Source organism: Neovison vison, chromosome 8, assembly GCF_020171115.1.
Source record: "Neovison vison isolate M4711 chromosome 8, ASM_NN_V1, whole genome shotgun sequence".
NCBI lineage: Eukaryota > Metazoa > Chordata > Mammalia > Carnivora > Mustelidae > Neogale > Neogale vison.
Window position 1 is genome coordinate 30,128,254 of NC_058098.1, and position 21,089 is coordinate 30,149,342.

The following is a 21,089-nucleotide window of genomic DNA, read 5'->3' on the forward strand; positions in this document are numbered from 1 at the left end:
CACTGTGGCCAATAAAAGCGGCTGAGGACAGTATCTTATACCTACTCATTCAGGAATCAAGTCAGGCTGGTTTTGTTCCGTTTCTAAAGCCAGCCAAATTCAACTATACCCCTAGCAATAACTAGAGAATGATGCAGCCACCCATGGAGTTCATCTGGGGCTGAGTTACGTTCTTTAAACCCACAGCATACAAGTAACATCCGATCTTTGAGCTGCTTAAGACTCATTAAGAGAAAGTAAGAAACTACCATGTCACCAGCCAGTGGTCCAAGAGCAGACAGACCAAAGGCCCCATGTGTCTAGAGATTAACTAAAGGCCACCATCAACTCACCAACAAGACAGATGTGGCAAGGCTGGCCTCTAAGGTATAAGCTTGTGCCAAGAATATTAGGGGATCCTTAACTTGTTAGTGTCCAGATGGACATTACCACAGAAGGCTGTATTTTAATCAGAATTAAAGATAGATGTAGAAGTGAAGTGCTGGCCACTGGCAGTTCCAGCAGTGCAGCAGAGAGTCCTGGAGGACCCAGATGTGGGGAGCAAGTGCATTCAGGCTGTGTTGCTAACAGTTGCAGGAACTACTGTGCATGGCGCTGGCCATATGCTCCAGGGAGACGATGGAGCCAAGAAAGGAGATGACCGTGAGTGGCGCTCCATGTCCAGCCCCACCCTGGGGGAAGACCTGCATTTACAAAGCGTTCATGGGTGTTGAGGTCACGCCGGTGGTACCTCATGGGGGTTTGTGCCCGGGGAGAGTGCACAGTGTTCCTGAACTTTCCTCCACTGGCCGGAACTCCGCACCATGTCAACTTGCGCTTCCTGTGGTAACAGGAAATGAACTCATCTACTTCCCTACACATATAGGGGCTTTGGGGTGGTCTCCTTACACCGAAGAAAAAGGCTGCAACTGATGGGTTATAATCGTGGTGAAGCTGTGAGCGGAGATCATTTGCAGTTTAGAACACGAGAATTCCTCCTCTGAGGAGAAAAATTCTTTCCTGTTCTAACCCCATTAACGACAAGGTGAGATTCATCCCAAGGCCATTCCATGGGAAATGGTGGGTGTTGGCCACTAATGAGGCTAGTCCAGAAGCAGGCTTATTTCTGAAATGGTCACTGGAAACCTTGCACTGTAAACTGAGTGCTTTGCAGCATTCAGCTCCTTTATGCTACGGAAACAGAACGCAGAAACGATGGAAGTAGGAACGCATGAAAAGTTCTTTTCAAGGACGCCCAACAGGCTAAGGCTTTCATATAAAAAGATCCCACACTTCCTTGCCCCGTTTAACCAGCAGCCAGTTGGCGTGCCATGAATAGGTCACACGGAGCAAACAGCCAATTCTGACCAACTGGATTTGTAATTTTCCAAGCTGGATTCTGCCCAGAACTTTCCTAGGCTAGTGGGAATTTTCCTCCTCCTCTGGCCCCAGCTACCTGAGCCAAGGACAGGTTCCCTCTTCCATTCTAAGACCGCAGAGGCTGGATTCCAGAAAAAAATCCTTAGAGACCTGCTACGAAGAGAGTAGCAAAGCTTCCTCCATCCACTCTCTATGCCATGCAGACCACATTTCCAACGAGAAACTGTCCTCCTCACACCTGTGGGATGGAGCAAAGCTGTTGACGAGGAGTCTACCCCATGACAGAAGGACGTAGAAAGAAGAACTTTCTATCTGACCCAAAGCCATTTCAGATAGCTGATTTGTACAGTATTCATAAATCTGAACAGATGGGGAGTCATTTCTAGAAAAGTTGGACAGAAAGGGCTAAAGAGCAGCATGCATTTCTCTCCTGTAAAGACACTTTCAGTTACGTATCGCAAGTCTGAATAGTGAGGCACACACCAGCAGGGGAACAGTGTCCTGTAGGAGCTTCCTGACACTATTTACAATTTAAAGTGGATCCCCAGCTTCGGAATTAACATAAGGATCTTATTTGGGATGCTTCAAATTGTTAAAACATCAATGACCGGCATTTTCTCAAGTAGAAACGGTATCTAGAAAGAAGAGAACAGAGGGAAGGAGAGGGGAGAGGCAAGGGGGTCAGCATCCTCATCACAGCAGGGCCGGGAGGACCGGCCATTCTCAGGAGGGAGCTCCCCTTGGGAGCCGTCTGAGGGGCTCACAGCAGCTCTTGACCAAGGCAGTGGGCTGAGACCAGCAGCTGTGCTGCAGCCACACTGTGCCTGTGGTGGTGTGGGCAGCACCCTGAGGCCCTCTGGGTCACACAGGGATGGCACTGGCTCAGAGGTCCACACCCAGCTGGGGCTCCTGATGGGCAGTTTGGCCAGGCCTCCCTGGAGAGTCGGGGAAATAAGAGGAAATGGCTTCTGACCAGGCCTTTCCAAGCGCATCTAATGTTTCCAGGTGACTTGATAAGCAAGTGTCGTGAACTTGAGGAGAAGGGGGTGGTGAGGGGCACTGCTGCTCTGTGATAACCAAAGCCCTTGGGTTCCAAGATGACCTTATCAAAGGAACATAATGTGAAAAGCCTTGTTGGCACTGCCTCACCAATCACTGGCAACCAGTCGTGCTTCAGCTGAGGTAACCGCTGGTTTTACTTGGCTCAGGGGCTGCCGAGAGGGTCTGCTGCTGCAAAGGCATGCACGGTCTGCATAGAAGCTCATCTGTCCACAGGGTAGGGGGCGGGGGTGGCTTTAAAGACCTGCCCTCAGTTCCCTTCTCTAACAGTTCTGCTTATCTTCCCTTCTGCTTGATAAAGATTCACCTTGACATGGAGATAAGTATCTGGGAGACAGAGTAATGGCGTCAGCAAGAGACCCTCATGACATTTCTTGAAAATAACTGGAGGGCTCATCCTTCATCCACTCCTCTTCTCTTGGCATGGGGTAGTGTCAGCGTGCTTTGGTTGTCACAAGACCCAGAAGTCTGGGTTTCCAGCTTAGCTGGCCCGAGTTCTTCACGAGGCAAAGGAAGTGGTAGCTGGTGCCCCAGGTAGAGCAGCCAACACAGAGACCACCTGTGTTCCTCCTGGCTCCACATGGACATTGGATCCTGCAGCAGTTTGATCCTTGGGGGAGCTATACAATGTTCTCTGCCCCGGGCAGGGGCCCCTGTGGGGGTCCACGGTCCTGCTTACTGTGCAGCTGGGCCAGCTGCAGAACTGGCATGTTGCACAGTGGACACACCTTCCGAACCTCCAGCCACTTAATAAGGCACCTGCAAGGTGAGACAACACAGGAGGGTGAGGTCAGTCCCATGCTTGTGGTGCCTCCTGCCCACCTCCACCATGGGTTGAACACCTCTGTCCCTTATAGCCAGGGGTCGGTGTGAACACTTGGGTCCCAAATAGGTCCACCAGCAGGCACACCAGAGCCTCTAGTCTTCCAAAAAGTGATACTAAGAAACCACAGCATGCTATATTCTCAAATTATCCCGACTTGTTAATGAAGTACACTGAGGATGGTGGTGGGAAGTAGGAGAAATAAAAGTTTTTAATAGAAATAACATAAAATTGTCAGAGGAGGGGGAATATTAATGTCTTCATGGGAGATGGCCTCCTCTACCATTTACATTCATACTTTATTGTTTTGATTTAAAATAACCATGGTTTTGATTAAAGTAAGTTTTCAGGAATAGAAGTTCTCTTGGAAAGTTCCAGTTAAGTAGCTGCTTACAGCCCTGGTTCTAAGGAGTGGCTTATCTGGCCCTCTGCTTAAAGTCCTGCCTGGTAGTCATGTTCCATCACCATAATCTCTCCTAATGTCACGTGTACACACACACACACACACACACACACTCTCACCCTGTGGGGTACATTCTTTCTGCATTGCAGACCAGTCATAAAGCCGTCAAGTTTGTTTGGCACTGTCCCAAGCCCACAACTTGCTCAATACACCTCAAACACAGGTCCCTTTAAGTAATTCCACACCAATACTCACTTTCTGTGGAAGGCATGCTTACATGGACAAATGCCCAACTCATCTCGAGGCTTGAAGTCTTCTAGACACACTGCACAGAGCTGAAAGACAAATTCACAGGTGAGGCAACATGTCTGCTAAGTACCCTCGCAGCCCCAAAGTACAGACCCCTGAGGCAGCCATTTGAAGGGACTTACAAGGTCCCATGACTCCTTAAGTGAAATAAACAGGCTGGAATGTGCCAGGTCTTCTGAAGAAGAGTCTTCTGCTTTTCCTGTCACCTGTCTTCAAGATAGAGGGCAGACAGGAAGACACAGCAAAGGCAGCTTCCTTTACTTCAGTGCATCGGCAGAGTCTCACTTAGGTTTATTCTTAGTAGACAGACTGAATATAATACAATTTTCCTGTGGTGGATGAGGGGCTGACTCCCAGGGAATGCCTGCTCAGCAGCACAGCCCCTAAGGGGGATGGCTCATGCCCTGGGAAGTTTCTTTGGTTTTTCATAATGTACAAATTATAAACCATGGCAAAGCCTGCGGTAACATGCTTTTTATAGTTCCTGGGGCCCTTCACTTTGGCACAGTCCTATCAGTGTCTTACAGAGAGTTATTCAAGAGTCACTAAAGTTAAACTTATGAAAATATACAGATGGAGCTGTAGAGAGGATCACCCTCTGACAGGTGGCCAGGCTCTACTGCATGAAAAGAGACCTCCTCCTTCACAACCAGATGCTGGGTTCTAACCACTACTACTTGCGCACATTCTAGCACCCAGGGACATCAAGTATCATTGTATATACCCACTTTACAGATGAGAAAAGAGGCTCAGAGTAACCACCTTGTTGGGTAACCATGCCTGGCTGGGGATCCAGGTCCACTGCACAGATGTCTTGCTGTACTACTTGTCTCCTGCCCAAAGGTTGAACTCCTCCCTGCTTGCTTCCCTGTCCATCTCCAGGAATCCTGGTTCAACCATCACTATTTCTTGTCCATCCCATTGACATGACCTCCCTGTTGCCTGTATCTTCATTCACCTGTAATATGTAACCCAGTCATCTTAAGTTATACACATGGCTCTTCGTGCCCTGTGGTCAGTGCTCTTAATGTTGGTTTCCAACACCCTTCTTTGGGGGAGCTCTCGGGCGGGGGGTTTGTGTACACAGCAGATAGGATCTTCACAAGAGGAGGAGGAAAATGAATAACTGTCTGAGGTTCAGCATTACTGTGAAGACAGCATGGGAGAAGCCGGGACAGTTAGCCTCGGCTCAAACACCCTCTAGATGTGGGACCTCAGCCATCATGATGCCTCTCAAGCTCTGTTTCTTCATCTGTCAACTGGGGACATTACTTGCCCCACTGTCATCAGTTCAGACAAGGGGCAGGGCTGAGGAGGAAGTAAGGCAGGCAGTCTATCAATACTAGTGGTTTTTATTTACATTTAAATTTCATGATGGTCACACTGTTTTTAAGCCCATTTTTGACTTCTGGAGGAAGGCTGAGAATAAGCTATGAGGCAAAGTTAGAAACTAGCACTTCCAGCCCTGGGGGCCATCTTTTTGGGCTTTAGCTTCCCATCTGTAAAGGGGGATGACATTCCCACCTCACAGACTATATAAACAGGCCCTTCTGGCTTTAAACACAAAGCTTCCCTCCCAGCACAGGAGGTAAAGAGGGTTAGGACTGCTGGCTCTGCTTCTGGAGATTCAATGCTGATCCTACCAAAGGGCAAGAAGTTGGTAAGCCACTCATTTTAATTTGCTTATTTTTCTAGGATCCAAGATTAGATCTGTAGCATTTTCAAAACAGAGTTATGACTAATGGTTATAATGTGCTATTATATTCTTAAACAAATTCTGAAACCGTAAGTCACCCAGAAAAAAAAAAAAAAGATAAATTCTGACATGTTAAGTGCCATAGGTGACTAGAAGCCAAGGGTAGTCACAAAGAGAAAAGCCTCAGATCTGACTTCTCAAAAGTTCCATGAAGTGCCAAAATAATTTTATAACTTTACAGATCATATTTTGCAAATCAGCTTTACTTCCCAGTATTTCAACAAGATTGCTTCTCCAGTGTAACTTCCCAAACCTTTTTAAAAATGGAGATGTAATTCACATTAATATTCACCACTTTAAAGTATACAATTCAGCAGTTTTTAATATATTCACAGAATTGTGCAACCATCATCACTACCCAATTCCAGGACATTTCATTCCCTGCCCCCAAAGCACACACCCATAAGCAGTCACTCCCTATTCCCCCTTCTTCCCAGTCCCTGGCAACCACTAATCAGCTTTCTGTCTGGATGGATTTGTCTATTCTGGTCATTTCCAGAATGAAATGGAATCATGAAATGGTATCTTACAATATGTGGTATTTTTTGTCTGCCTTCTTTTACTTAGCATGATGCCTTCAAAGTTCATCCACGTTTATTCACTTTTATGGCTAAATAGTATTATGGATATACCATATTTGTTTACCCATTCATATGTTCACAGCAGCTTGGATTATTTCTACCTTTTGGCTATTGAGAATAATGCTGCTCTGAACAAATAACTGAAGGACGCCTCGGTGGCCAGGTCTGTCAAGTGTTCACCTTTAGCTCAGATCATGATCCCAGCGCCCTGGGATGGGGTCTCACATTGGGCTCCCTCCTATGGGGAGTCTGTTTCTCCCTCTGCCTGCTGCTCCTTCTGCTTGTACTTGCAGACACATACACACTCTCTCTGACAAAAAAAATTAATTTTTAAAAAGGGGTGCCTGGGTGGCTCAGGGGGTTAAACCTCTGCCTTCAGCTCAGGTCATGATCTCAGCGTCCTGGGATCGAGCCCCGCATTGAGCTCTCTGCTCAATGGGGAGTCTGCTTCCCGCTCTCTATCTGCTGGCCTTTCTGCCTACTTGTGATCTCTCTCTCTCTCTGTTAAATAAATAAATAAATATCTTAAAAAAAAATCTTAAAAAAAAAACCCTACAACAAAAAACCAGACAAGTAATTGAGTTTTTAAAATTTTTTATTTTTAAAGGTTTTATTTATTTATTTTTTGTCAGAGAGAGAACACAAGTAGGCAGAGGCAGAGAGAGAAGCAGGCTCCCTGCGAAGCGAGGAGCCTGATGTAGGACTGGATCCCAGGACCTTGGGATCATGACCCAAACTGAAGGCAGCCGCTTAATCAAATGGGCCACCCAGGTGTTCCATAATTGACTTTTCAATTCTCTGGGTATTTATCTAGGAGTAATTGTTATGGTAACTCTTTTTTTTTTTTTTTTTAAAGACTTTATTTATTTGAGAGAGAGAGAGAGAGAGCAAAAGAGAGCATGAACAGGGTGGAGAGGGAGAAGCAGGCTCCCTACTAAACAGGGAGCCTGACATGGGGCTCAATCCCAGGACCCTGGGATCACTACCAAAGCTGAAGGCAGTTGCTTAACCAACTGAACCACCCAGGCATCCCTGTATTTAACTTTCTGAGAAATTACTAAACTGTTTTCCAGAGTGGCTACATAATTTCATATTCCCACCAGCTGTGTCTGAAGGGTCCAATTTCTCCTTATCATCAGGTTATTATTATTGTCTTTTTGATTATAGCCATCCTAGGTGGTATGAAGTGGTATCTCATTGTGGTTTTGATGTGCATTTTTTGACTAATGATATTGTGCTTATTGGTCTGTTACATATCTTCTTTGGAGAAATGTCTTTGCCCCATTTTTTTTAGTAGTGTTATTTTTCTTTTTATTATTGACATGTACAATTTATTTATAAATATTCTAGATAAAAATCCCTTATCAGATAGCCAACTGATTTTGACAAAGAAGCAAAAACATTTCAATGACAGGACAACTTTTTCAACAAATGGTACTGGAGTAATTGGACATGCATAGGCATAAAAAGCATTATATCACCCCTAAAGCATAAACAACCAAAGGAAAAAAAATCGATAAATAGGACTTCATCAAACTAAAAAGATTCTGTTCTGCAGAAGACTTGCTAGGATGAAAGGACTGATATAAAATATTTATAGTTCTTTTTATTTTGTAGGCTTTTTATTATTGAGTTATAACAGTTCTTTATATATTGTGGATACTAGACTCTTAACAGATAGAAGATCTGCAAATCTTTTCTCCCTGTGGGTTGTCTTTTTACTTTCTTAATAACGTTATTTGAAGTATGAGGGTTTTTAAATTTTGATGAAGTTCAATTTATGTTTTTTTTTTTTTCCCCTTTGGATGCTTGTGCTTTAGGTGTCATATTTAAGAAACTGTTTGGGTTATCGAACCCAAAGTCACAAAATGTGTATCTATGCTTATTTCTAAGAGTTTTATAATTTCAGCTGTTACATTTAGGTCTTTGGTCCATTTTTTAGATAATTTTTGTATATGGTGTGAAGCAGGGTTCCAACTTCATTCTTTTGCATAATTTGGTCATCTAGTTATCAGAGTACTATTTATTGAATCAACTATTCTTTTCCTATTGGATTGCCTTGACACACTTATTGAAATCAACTGACAGGGGCACCTGGGTGGCTCAGTGGGTTAAAGCCTCTGCCTTCAGCTCAGGTCATGATCCCAGGGTCCTGGGATCGAGCCCGGAATCAGGCTCTCTGCTCAGCAGGCAGTCTGCTTCTCCCTCTCTCTCTCTGCCTACTTGTGATCTCTGTAAAAAAAAAAAAAAAAAAAAAAAAAATCAATTGACCATAAATGTGTAAGTTTGTTTTTGAACTCTTAATTCTGTTCTGTTGATCTGCATGTTTTTCCAACTGCTAGTATCACACTGTCTTAAATATTGAAGCTTTAAGTTCCAAAATTGGGAGGTGTGAATCCTCCAACTCTGTTCTTTTTCAAGATTGTTTTTTGGATATTCTGGGTTCCTTGCATTTCCACATGAATTTTCAGGTCTGCTTGTCAATTTCTTCCCGCCCAAAAAAAAAGACAGCTATGATTTTAATAGGGATACTGTTGATTCTGTAAATATTATGAGGAATATTGCCATCCTATCAATAGTAGGTCTTCAAAACCATGAACACAGTAGGTCTTTCCACTTACATAGATTTTCCTTAATATCCTTCAAGGATTTTTTTTTTTTTTTGAGAATTTGATTTATTTATTTGTCAGAGAGAGAGATAGAGCATGCACACACGTGCGCAAGCAGGAGGAGCAGCGGGCAGAGGGAGAAGCAGGCTTCCTGCTGTGTAAGAAGCCTGATGTGGGACTCTGTCCCAGGACTCTGGGATCATGACCCAAGCCAAAGGCAGACATTTAACTGACTGAGCCACCCAGGCGTCCCAGATATCCTTCAAGGATATTTTGTAGTTTTTAGTGTAGAAGTCTGAGCTTCTTTATTAAATTTATTCCCAGTTACCTTAATCTTTTTGATGCTGTTATAAATGGAATAGTTTTCTTAATTTTACTTTTGAATTATTCATTGCCAATGCACAGAAACACAGCTGGTTTTTGTATATTGATCTTGTATCCTGGACATCTGTTGAACTCATTTATTAGCACTCATGATTTTTGGTGGATTCTTTAGAATTTTCAGTTTTTATAAATCCATGTCATCTGCAAATACAGTTTTACTTCTTCCTTTCTAATCTGGATACCTTTTATTACCTTTTCTTGCCTAACTGCTCTGGCTAGACCCTGCAGTACAATATTGAATAAAAGTGGTAAGGAGGAGGCATCCTTGTCTTATTCTGACCTTAGGGGAAAAGCTGTCAGCCTTTCACCATTAGGATGTTAGATCTGTGTTTTTCATAGATGCCCTTTATCAAGTTGAGGAAGTTCCCTTCTATTCCTAGTTTGTTGAGTGTTTTTTATCATGAAAGAATGTTAAATTTTATCAAATGCTTTTTCTGCATCTATTGAAGTGATCATGTGGAGTTTTCCCTCCCTTTATCTGTTAATATTGACTGATTTTCCTTTGTCGAACCAACCTTGTATTCCTGGGATAAATTCCACTTGGTTACAATACATAATCCTTTTTATATGCTGGTAGATTTGGCTTGCTAGTATTTTGTTGAGGATTTTTTCACCTCATATACATATGGGATATTTTTCATTTTCTGAAGTCAAAGAATGCATCCTATGATAATGTCAGCCCTGCCAGAAGCTGGGATAGGAATATATATCCTTACTGACTGGTCAGTCTATAGATACTTGAGTTTGCCTGTTTTACATGTTAAAAGTCAGAAAAATTCTTAACTGATTGTATCTGCAGAAAGCAGAAGGAAACTGGGTGAGGTAATGCCGAAGTAAGTTTTTTGCAGCTTGGGGAACAGCAGAAACTGCAAGTCTCTGGGGACAGTAAGACCATTAAGATGTAATGGCTTCAGACTCAAACAGACAGGATCACATTTACTCTTGTTTTGTTTTGTATCCAAAATGTGTTTATTAGGATGGTTTCCCACTCCTCTTGATTCAGGGTGCTTTTAGTGCTGCTTCTGTCTGAAGGAACATTTTTCTATATGCCTTGCTTTTCCTCCTTTAGGTTGTCAGAGGACAGTGGAGCAGTTAACACACAAAACTACCATTTGTGCCTGACCTGACTAAAGTTGGTGGTGCTTTTATAGCAACCTGGGCATTTCACATTTGTGGAGTAGGAAGTGGGGCTCTGCACTAGGTGCTTCTTGTGTTTCCTCATCTCTTATGGAGAGGGATGGAGGAGATTGTTTATGAGGGGCATGTTCTTGTGGGGAGGTTGTCATCATGGGAAAGGCTAGGGTCACATTCTTTCTCCATGCTCAGAAGCTGGATAGCATGCCCATGTCCATTCTACTGAACTTTTAAATTTTATTTGAGAGAGAAAGACAGAGAGAAAGAGAGAGAGTGTACACACACAAAGGGGGAAAACAGACTCCCTACTCAGCAGGAGCCTGATGAGGGGCTGGATCCCAGGACCCTGGATCACTGTGAAGGCAGACACTTAACTGACTGAGCCACCCAGGTGCCCCTCTACCCAACTTTCTTAAATCAGAATTTCTACAAATGCAAAATAAGGAATTTTAAATTTTTAAAAATGCAAGTTCCCTTGCTCTTAAGACAATTATATGAAGTAACAAACATCTTAGTAATCATGCCATCTTGTATACTGATTCTATTCACATTACACTGAGATTATACCCATAAATAAGACATGTTTGAGGGAATGATGGCTTTATGGAAACTACAGATGTATATTGGACTAGTATTCACCCAGTGCACAATCTCTAAAATGCCCAAGAAGATAGGCTTTGATAATTTCCAGATGGCTAATACCATCTATAAATTGACCTCAAATGCAAACTGGGGAATAGAGAGTCATGTGGGGAAGACAATGTCACACCCCAAAAATTATACAGCTCAGGTGATTTAGCCAAAATGGTTTTCTTTTAAATAGATTCTATGGTGGGCGCTCATTATCATTATACATTCCTTGAATGGTTATGAGGATATTACATCTTCTGCAAAGGTAGCATTTCTAGTTCAGAAGTATCATTTAAAGTTGGAATCTTTGAAAGCTACAAAAGAACCTAAAGATGGTTGTGCTATTCAGGAAAGATCCAACTTTCCTGTTCCAAACTGAAATATAGTGGGCAGTCCCTTCCATGGCCCTCATTTGTTCACGTCCTTGGTCCATTACTATACATGCCTCATTGACTTATGACCTTCTATCCCATAGGATCACTGTTCCTTGGTCAAACTGGTGGACTATATTCTACCCACTCAATCTTTAGGGTCCTGTATCCTGTCATGCTTTTTTTTCCCATACATGCTTTCAACTTTTGTAGGTTTTTTTTTTTTTCCCCTAACTGTTTTTACAATCCAAACAAACCTGGGACAAACCTCAATTGGGCTCCAAATATTTGTATACTAATTTAAAAGCAAAGTTTGTACACTAATTTAAAAGTGATTTATAAGAAGACTTATCAGTAGTTCTAGAAAGACTGAAAAGGTTTCAATCTCCTCCTACATAACAAACGGATGTGACAAAATCTGCACTGCCAGAGCCACTTCCTCACTGGAGCAGAGGGAAGGGGATGGACCCACGGGGAGGGAGGAGAAGAAGGAAAAGATGTTCTTTCTATAGGGGGCAACTCCAATGGGTCCAATCTTTTTGTAGTCTCTTCTTGTGGAAAGCAGGGCAGAGCAGAGCCACAGCATGTCTGTTACACCACTCTTCACCCACTCCCTACCTGACTTGGGAAAACTGACCTAAAGATAGCTCTTCCTAGTCCTTGTGCAGCTAGGATCCCAGCTGCTGCTGAGATGCAGAGGGGAACAGGGTCTCCTACCCTTCTGTAGATACAGGCAATATGTGATGGAACAGAGGATGGACTAATTCAAATCCGGAAGCTACGTGGATGGCTCTACCACTGTACTGTGGATGTGAACTCAGGGTTCTACAAGGCTTTGTGTATTCTGGTTCATACGGCCACAACAGGTGGAGGAGGCTGCCTATGATGTGGTGGCAGGACAGAGAAAGTACAATGCAGAAACAAAATCTGGATGATGGCTGAAAATTTACCAACCTTGGTAAAAGACAAACCTACATATTTATGAAAGCTGACTAAACCACAAACAGAATAAATCCAAAGAAATCCATGTTCACATATATCATAATTGATTGCTGAAAACTAGACAAAGAAAAAAAATCTTGAAAGCAGCTGGAGAAAAAGGACATATTACTGATAGAGGATTAAGGATTTGAATAACTATGAATTTCTCACTGGAAATCATGAAGGCCAGAAGGAAGCGGCACATTTTAAAAGTGCTGAAAGAGGGTGCCTGGCTGGCTCAGTTAAGTGCCTGCCTATGGCTCAGCTCATGATCCTGGGGTCCTGGGATCAAGCCCTGCACTGCACTCCCTGATCAGTGGGGAGTCTGCTTCCCCTCTCTTTCCACTCCCTGCTTGTGCTGTCTTGTTCTCTAATGAGTAAATAAAATCTAAAAAAAAAAAAAAAAGTGCTGAAAGAAAATACGTGTCAACCCAGAGTTCTATACCAAATAAAAATAACCTTTAGGAATGAAGGTGAAATACAGACATTCTCAGATGAAGGACACCTAGTAGAATTCACAGCCAGCAGATCTGCTCTAAAAGAAATGCTAAAGGAAGATCATCAGATAGAAGGAAAATGGAATTAAGAAGGAAATTGGAGTATTAGGAATGAAGAACAACAGAAATGATAAATATTTATCACTATTCTTCCTCTCCTGAATTCTTTAAAATACATTTGACAGTTTTAAGTAAAAAAATACAACACTGTCTGATGGGATTTTCAATGCATATAGATGTAATATGATAGCTATTGCATAAAGGGAAAAAGATAAAGGGATCTATATGATGGAAGGTTTCTACATTCCAACTGAAGTGCTAAAACGTTGATTCTAATTATTTATTTTATACTCCACTAAAATATTACACAAAAAGATAAAGTCAAAATCATAACAGATACTAAAAATGGATTACTAGGGGTGTCTGGGTCACTCAGTTGGTTGAGCGATTGCCTTTGGCTCAGGTCGTGGTTCTGTGGTCCTGGGACTGAGCCACAGACTCACTGGGCTTCCTACTTGGTGAGGAGACTGCTTCTCTCTCTCCCTTTGCCCCTACCCCCGCTCATGCTCTCTCTTGTGCTCTCTTGAATGAATAAATGAAAAAAATGTTTAAAAAAAGAAAAGTGAATTACTAAAATGGACTGCTAAAAATGTTCAAATACCCCTAAGAAGGCAGGAATAAGGAAAAGGAATGACAAAGAGAGGGAAAAGCAGAAGACAAAGAATACAATATTAGACCTAATTCCAAACATCAATAATTGCCTCTAATGTAAATGGTCTAAACATACCAATTAAAACAAAGATTGGCAGAGTGGGTTAAAGAAAAAAAAAAAAGACCATAACCCAAACTTATGCTATCTATAAGAAAACTCACTTCAAATATAATTATATAGGTAGACTGAAAATAAAAAGATGGAAAAAGACATGCTATGCAAACAATCAAAAGAAAGCTATAGGTGCTACATATTTTTTTAAAAAAGGAGTTAATTCTTTTTATTTATTTTAGAGAGAGAAAGAGCAAGCTCGTGAGCACAAATGGGGGAGAGGATCTTCAAGCAGACTCCCCACTGAGTGGGGAGCCTGATGCAGGGCTTGATCTCACCACCCATGAGATCATGACCTGAGCTAAAACTAAGAGTCGGATACTTAACTGACTGAGCTGCCCAGACACCCCAGCTAGAGGTGCTATATTAATACTAGGAATAGATTTCAAAGCAAAGAAAACTACCAGAGATGAAGAGGGTATTACAATTTCAATATAAGTATCAATTCACCAAGAAGACACAATCCTAAAAATCCCAAATGTGTATTCGGCTAACAAGAGAGCCTTATATAAATAAATAAATAGGGCGCCTGGGTGGCTCAGTGGGTTGAGCCACTGCCTTCGGCTCGGGTCATGATCTCAGGGTCCTGGAATCGAGTCCCGCATCGGGCTCTCTGCTCAGCAGGGAGCCTGCTTCTTCCTCTCTCTCTGCCTGCCTCTCTGCCTACTTGTGATCTCTCTCTGTCAAATAAAGAAATTAAAAAAAAATCTTAATAAATAAATAAATAAATAGGTGGAAAGACATAATATGTTTATAGATTAGAAGACTCATGGTAAAGATGCCAATTTTCCCCCGATTTATAGACTTAATACAGTACTAATCAAAAATCCCAGCAGGATTTCTTCTTTTTTGTAGATATAGACTAGCTGATGCCTCAATTTATGTGGAAAAGTGAGGAATTAGACTAGCTAAAACAGTTTTGGAAAAGAATAAAGTTGGAGGATCATACTGCCTGATTTTAAGATTTATGAAGCTATAGTAAGCTTTATTAGTAAAGCTACATTAAAACTGTGGTGTTGAAGGGATGAGTGTATAAATCAAAGGAACAGAATGGAGAATCCAGAAATAGTCACAAAATATGACCGTTTGATTTTTGACAAAGGAAATTTAATGGAGAAAGCTACCACTCACCAAACTAGAGCTGGGGACACTGTGGTGAACAAATCAAAGACTAAGTGCAAACAGGGGCAGATCATAAACTAATGCCAAGCCTCTCAGGCTTCTCCTGAAGAACCCCAGATCTAGCAACAACTAGCCTTTATTTCCACATGGCAACAATCAGCTAGAGCTGAGTGCTGGCAACTCCTTTAACAGGACCTACATGTCCCAGTGTGTCACATCACGCTTCTGTTTTTGATACCAAGACTTTATTAGATGCCATATATTAACCCACTTGCATGACAGTTTGTTGTTTCTCTCAGATCCCCTTCTGTATATCTGTGTCTCTATGAAAAGATGGAGAAATAAACAAAAATAGGAAAGACTATGGGTACTGAGAGGACATTTTTTTCACAGAAGGACAATATATTCTCGTGTTTTGATTATGTACATGTATCTCCTTAGCTTCACTTAGTGTAAGTGTTGTTTGACTCCTATACTGGTAGGAAAAATTAAGCAAAAATGATATAGTCACAGCTATAGAGCCAACTGTCTAAGAAGCTGGGGGGGGGGTGGTACCTGGGCATCCCAGTCTACAAGGTCCCAGGAAGTCTCCCTTAGGGGAGCAAAAGCCAAGGAGAAGCTGTCTACAACACCAGTACCTCCAAGAACCTCTCAGCATATATTCCAGATAACACACAGCACCTACTGCATACTTCAGTGTGACTTTCTCATTTATAGTCCCCTCTAGCAGACTGTTAACTGCTTAAGAGCAGAAATTAGTATTTTATGCTTATTTGCATTTCTCTAGTTTAGTACAGCATTGACATGTTTTATGTATCCAGTTACTCTAAAATTATTATTATTTCAGAGAGGGAGAGAAGAGGGAGAGAGAGAATCCCAAAGATGCTCCACACCCAATGCAGAGCCTGACTTGGGGCTCGATCGCACAACCCTAATACCATGCATGACCTGAGCCAAAACCAAGAGCTGGACACCTAACCAACTGAGCCACCCAGGTGCCCCAACTCTAAAATTATTTTAAAAGTAACAAATTAACCTATTTTCCTTCCTTAAGAACCATTACATATAAAACTAACATCTTTTTTGACTAACTTCCCCTAATCTTTTTTCTCTTCTCTTCCTCCATGTAACTATGTGTCATCCTCAAATCCAATAAAACACCTTGTAGTATGCATATATATCCATGAACAATATGGTATTTAGTTCAGTTTATATGTCAAATAAACATTGATAACACTTTGTGACTTGCTTTGTTTTGGATCCCACTAGAGATCTGTCCCAGTTGACACATTTACGGGTAGAGTTCAGTCCTTAATTTTGCCTCCTTTATAGTACCCTCATTGTACTCTAACAGGTTTCCTTCCTTCCCTCCCTCTCTTTTGGATAATCTTCCAGTATATCATGTTTTACTTATTTACTCACCACTGACGGATATTTAGCTTGTCTTTGATATTTCACTACTGTAATTATTCACTAGTAACAGTATCCATATTGAAATTCCACATGCTAACACAGGAACAACTCTTACCACTGTATAATTAGGATACAGGAATGCACACATACACAACACAAAAGTCTGACAAAATAGTTTCATCACCAAGAAATGTAACTTGAAAGGACCAAATGAATTGCAAAAAATGCCTGATTGCTTCTAGAAACAAGCTGTAGAGCAAGGTTAGGTTATCCTAGCTACCAGGTTCAACACACAGCACCCTCTGCATACTTCTCCCCAAATAATGGGGAGAAGGGATGAGTAGCTGGTCAGTCTCGGCGAAACTGGAATGGGCGGGTGCAAATGGGATACTAATTCCAATGCATAGTGATGCGATGCAATGTTCTCATTCAAGATAAAGACTCATTCTAATCTAGTGGGTCACACCAATGAGGAAGATTTCTACTCCTGAGGAACCTGGTTGTTTAATATTGGTAAAATGTGTCAGAATATAACCTTTACATTTATGGTCCTCAAAGAGACCTCAAATAGAAAAGAGATCATCCTCTATTCATGTTAATTCTGGAAAATTTAAAAATCAAACAGTAAAAATAAATAAATAATTAAATAAACAAATTGATTAATTAAAAATCAAACAGTAATTGATGCTTTGGGTTTAATCCAAGGTTAGGTCTAAAATGCTGTAATACAGCAACTCTTTGATAAAAAAATATGCAAAAAGAGCAAAGGAGCAGAAGACATTTTCAAAGTGTTTGACAATAATATAAACCATTCTTTTTTTTTTTTTCTAAGATCTTATTTACTTATTTGATAAAGGGAGAGAGCACACAAGAAGGGGGAGTAGTAGGCAGAGGGAGAGGGAGAAGAAGGCTTGATTTCAGGACCCTGAGATCATGACCTAAGCCAAAGGCAGACACTTAACTGACTGAGCCACCCAGGTACCCCTAAATCATTATTTTATTATTATTCAAATAATTTTCCAAATCAACTCTCTTTGAAGAGACTAGCAATGAAGTTGTCCCACAATTAGATTACATAAGACCGATATAATGTTCAGCTTTCCAAGTCCTTGTTTTTACAAACCAATTCAAAAACTTGGAAAGGAAGAGAAAAGGGCCCTAAAATTAAAAATTCTGAAATACTGTAGTCAGAGATGACCTAAGGAGTAAAATGAAAAAGAATTATTATAGGCGATGTGCCTGAAGGTGTACAGCAGGATACACACACACTTTTGTATTCACGTTACAAAGCGTGGTAGCATAATGAACACCTGGGAACCAACCATGCAGCTACATCACTAGATAATCCCAAGGAATCATATCTCCCCTTACATTCTTCTCTATTGTATCCTCTTGCCTCACCTCCCCAAACTCCCACCCCCATGAAGTAATCACTGCCTCTTTTGTGCTATTTATTTGACGGGATTACTAGGAACATTTTCAAGAATGAAATTAGTGCAAATTCATCTTGAGTAGAAAAACTAATTTATACTTACCTCCTCATATCAGGGATAGCACAGAGCATTCCTACTGCTATGAAATCTTACAACACCACCATCTCTATTAAAAATCTTCTCACAATTAATTAATCTTCTCTCTTAAAGTCATCTCATAATTGATTTTTATGTGACCTCACCCTCAAATATTCTATTAAGCAGATCAAGATAAACTTAACTTTTGTTAACTTCTGAAAATAAAGATGGTTAAGCATACCACAGTATATTATTTCTATTAGATAACAGCTTGAGAAAAGATTAAAATACTTATAGGCAACTTACCTCATGTAAATTCAGTTCTTTTACTTTCTCTTTTAATATAACCTGTAAGACAAAAAAATATGTTATGCCCATTTAAATCTATAATTTAAAAAATTTCTCATTTTACTCAAACATATTTTTCTTTTGTATATATAGCTCATTTCTCCTTCTGTACAATATTGGAGAAAACCTCTTTTACTGAGACAGAACATTTTAGCCATAATTTTTTGAGCAAAAAAAAATTTTTTTTTAACAGAATTCTTAGGTGGTTTATCTATTATAATCAAAACGTTACAGTGAACCCTCAAGTTAATACAAGGCTGCTGTAGGAAACCTGTTGACAGTTGTCAGTGACTTCATGTGGTGGTGGTAGAGTGACAGTATCAAACAGGCCTTTTGCTTTTCTCAAACAGGTGCTAGAACCACCATCACTCCAGCCTGCCCCCAGAAGAAAAAGATGACTTTCTAAGCAGAGGCAGAAACAAATTCTGATACGTCCCTGTCTTAGTCCATTCGGGACTTTTAGCAAAATTTTTAACTTGAGCAGCAATGCAATGTTATCCTGAAAAGCAATTTTAAAATCCCCTTGAGTATAGATTAAATTTCAGGAAAAGACATAAATACATGTTCATCTGGACCAAGTGCTAACTTAGGAGGAAAATAAATGAAGTTGACTCTCATGATTCACTAAAACACAGTATTAACTGATGGAACTGACTGATTATTACTTTATAAAAGATTAAAAAATAAAGTCAAGCTTAATTTCCAAGTTTTGCTTATTTTTATACATCATTATTCTCAGAAAATTTTAGCTCATCCCAAAGTCATGTAAATGAACTTAAAATTCACCCAGGTGCTATCCCTAACCTGATTTTATGGTGATTGGATACCAGTTAAAAAAAAATGACAAATGGCAAGAGGGCAGCAGATCACTATTTAAAAAGAAAATTTCCAGGGGTTCCTGACTGGTTGTTGGTAGAGCATGTGACTCTTGATCTTGGGGTTGTGAATTCAAGCCCCACATTGGGTGTAGTGACTACTTAAAAAAATAATATCCTTAAAAAATAAAAAAATAAAATATAAAATTTTGGAGAATAAACAGATTATTAGGATTATATGCTATCTTAAAGTGAAAAAATAGGCAAGTGAAATTTGGGGGAAAATCTCCCAGTTTTGAGTATCTTACATTCTTGAACCAAAAATTGTTTTCAGGGAAAATCGCATTTTCAGAAATCACAACCTAAAGCTACCATCAGCTATGTGGGGATATACTAAATTTCTAATTCAGTATATTTTAAAGACCACTTTACTGTCTCTCCTGTTACTCTATTAATTCTATCAGTCAATTTTACTTGTTAAATGATCATTAAGGCCAATTTTACTTTCTAATTAGCTTACATACAAATATCCTATAGGTTGTCAAATTTATGATAATACTGAAAAATTTTGTAATAATATTGAGAGAAAAGGATTCATTAATTTAGAAAAGTAGAACATTCAACTCTGAATCTCACATGAGACCTATGGGGAAGAGCACTGGGTTACCTATGAACATCAGTGTGGACATTCTAAGGAATTCAAAAAGGAGCTCAGATTTTCTAGAGTCATAAACAAAAGATGGACAAAAAGATACATAATCCTAAAATGGTGACATGGTCCTGCAGCATCAGTGTTAGCAAGGTTAAAGACCCAAGCAAACTAAAGCTTACCCTACCACTCCACAAAAACAAACAAAAAACAAAACAAAACAAAAATATCCTAAAACCAGAAAGCAAAAAAAACTAAGGACAATAAAAATAATTTCACACTTTGGACCAAAACAAAATTAAGGAGCACCTAGGCCTACTGTTTGGTGTCAATGGTAGAATATTAATAGATGACACATGGAAGAAAAAACAAATTTTACTTGGCCATCAAGAAAAGCTAAGTTTATTCCCTCAAAGAACAAATCAATAAAGGAATGAAAGTACAAAGGGTAGGGATTAACAGCAGTGACCCAAATACTTAGACTTCTGGTTGTGTGACATGAGAAAGAGGAGATGAGATCACTATAATGCAACTGTTCACCTCTGAGGAACTGATACGTCTGCTAATGAAGAGGTAAAAAATTCATTTAATGGAATCTCTTAACTCCACTAGATTAACAGTGACTTCAAGGATTATAAAACCATAGCATTTCCCTTTAGCAGTGTTGGCTAAAGTTCCCGTTATATTATTGTATTATCTGAACTTCAAATAATATGAAAGAAATTACTTAAAGTGAAGTTGATCTATTTTTGTACTGCAGTCTGGAAGTGAAATGCTAAAATGAACAAAAGTAAATCCAGTCCCAGCTAAACCAGGAGTGGAAATTGAAATTCTTATTTTTTGGTACAGAAAACAACAACAACAACAAAAAAAAAACAAAAAAAAACCCAAGGCCAATCTGAAGTAAATTTCTTACCTGTTTGTAGGCATAAAATTCTTTGTGTGCTTGATGTCTTAGCCTAAAAGACAGAAATGAGCAATGCGATGTTAAGGGTTTTAATAGAACAATTTGATAAAGATCTTAAACAGATTTTTGATATTAATTCAAATAATTTATGGTTTAAAATCCCAAATCTTTGTCCTGAAAAACACGCAAATGACATATCTGTTACCATGTTATGAGAAAGTAGCCAAAGAACCATAAAATGTTGTTATCCAAATGTTAAATTCAAGTGAAATCTCATTAAAACACATCTTAGCACAATAAACACTTTAATGAAGAAGGCTCAATTTTACTTATATTGGTAACAGTCCACTTGTTCTAATAATATTTAATGTATCACTTCTTTGCCGATTTGGATACCTTTGATTTCTTTTTGTTGTCTGATTGCTAAGGCTGGGACTTCTAGTACTATGTTGAATAGCAGTGGTGATAATGGACATCCCTGCCATGTTCCTGACTTTAGCGGAAAAGCTCTATTTTTCTCCATTAAGAATGATATTCGCGGTGGGTTTTTCATAGATGACTTTGATGATATTGAGATAGGTACCTCTATCCCTACACTGCAAAGA

At 40.1% G+C, this 21,089-nt stretch overlaps 1 protein-coding gene and 1 pseudogene across 1 annotated transcript in view; both read right to left on the reverse strand.

The window, feature by feature from the left end:
• Nucleotides 1-1,908: 1,908 nt before the first annotated feature.
• The window catches only part of RNF24 (ring finger protein 24), a 103,556-nt gene continuing 84,375 nt past the window's right edge, over nucleotides 1,909-21,089 (reverse strand). Inside the window, exons 3-6 of the mRNA XM_044263392.1 lie at nucleotides 20,494-20,536; nucleotides 18,072-18,113; nucleotides 3,900-3,979; nucleotides 1,909-3,177 (exon numbers count right to left, since the gene is read on the reverse strand). Coding sequence (XP_044119327.1) covers nucleotides 3,039-3,177; nucleotides 3,900-3,979; nucleotides 18,072-18,113; nucleotides 20,494-20,536 — 304 coding nt within the window. The 3' untranslated portion in view covers nucleotides 1,909-3,038. The remainder of the gene's footprint in view (nucleotides 3,178-3,899; nucleotides 3,980-18,071; nucleotides 18,114-20,493; nucleotides 20,537-21,089) is intronic.
• Nucleotides 9,890-10,697, reverse strand: LOC122916234 (annotated as a pseudogene).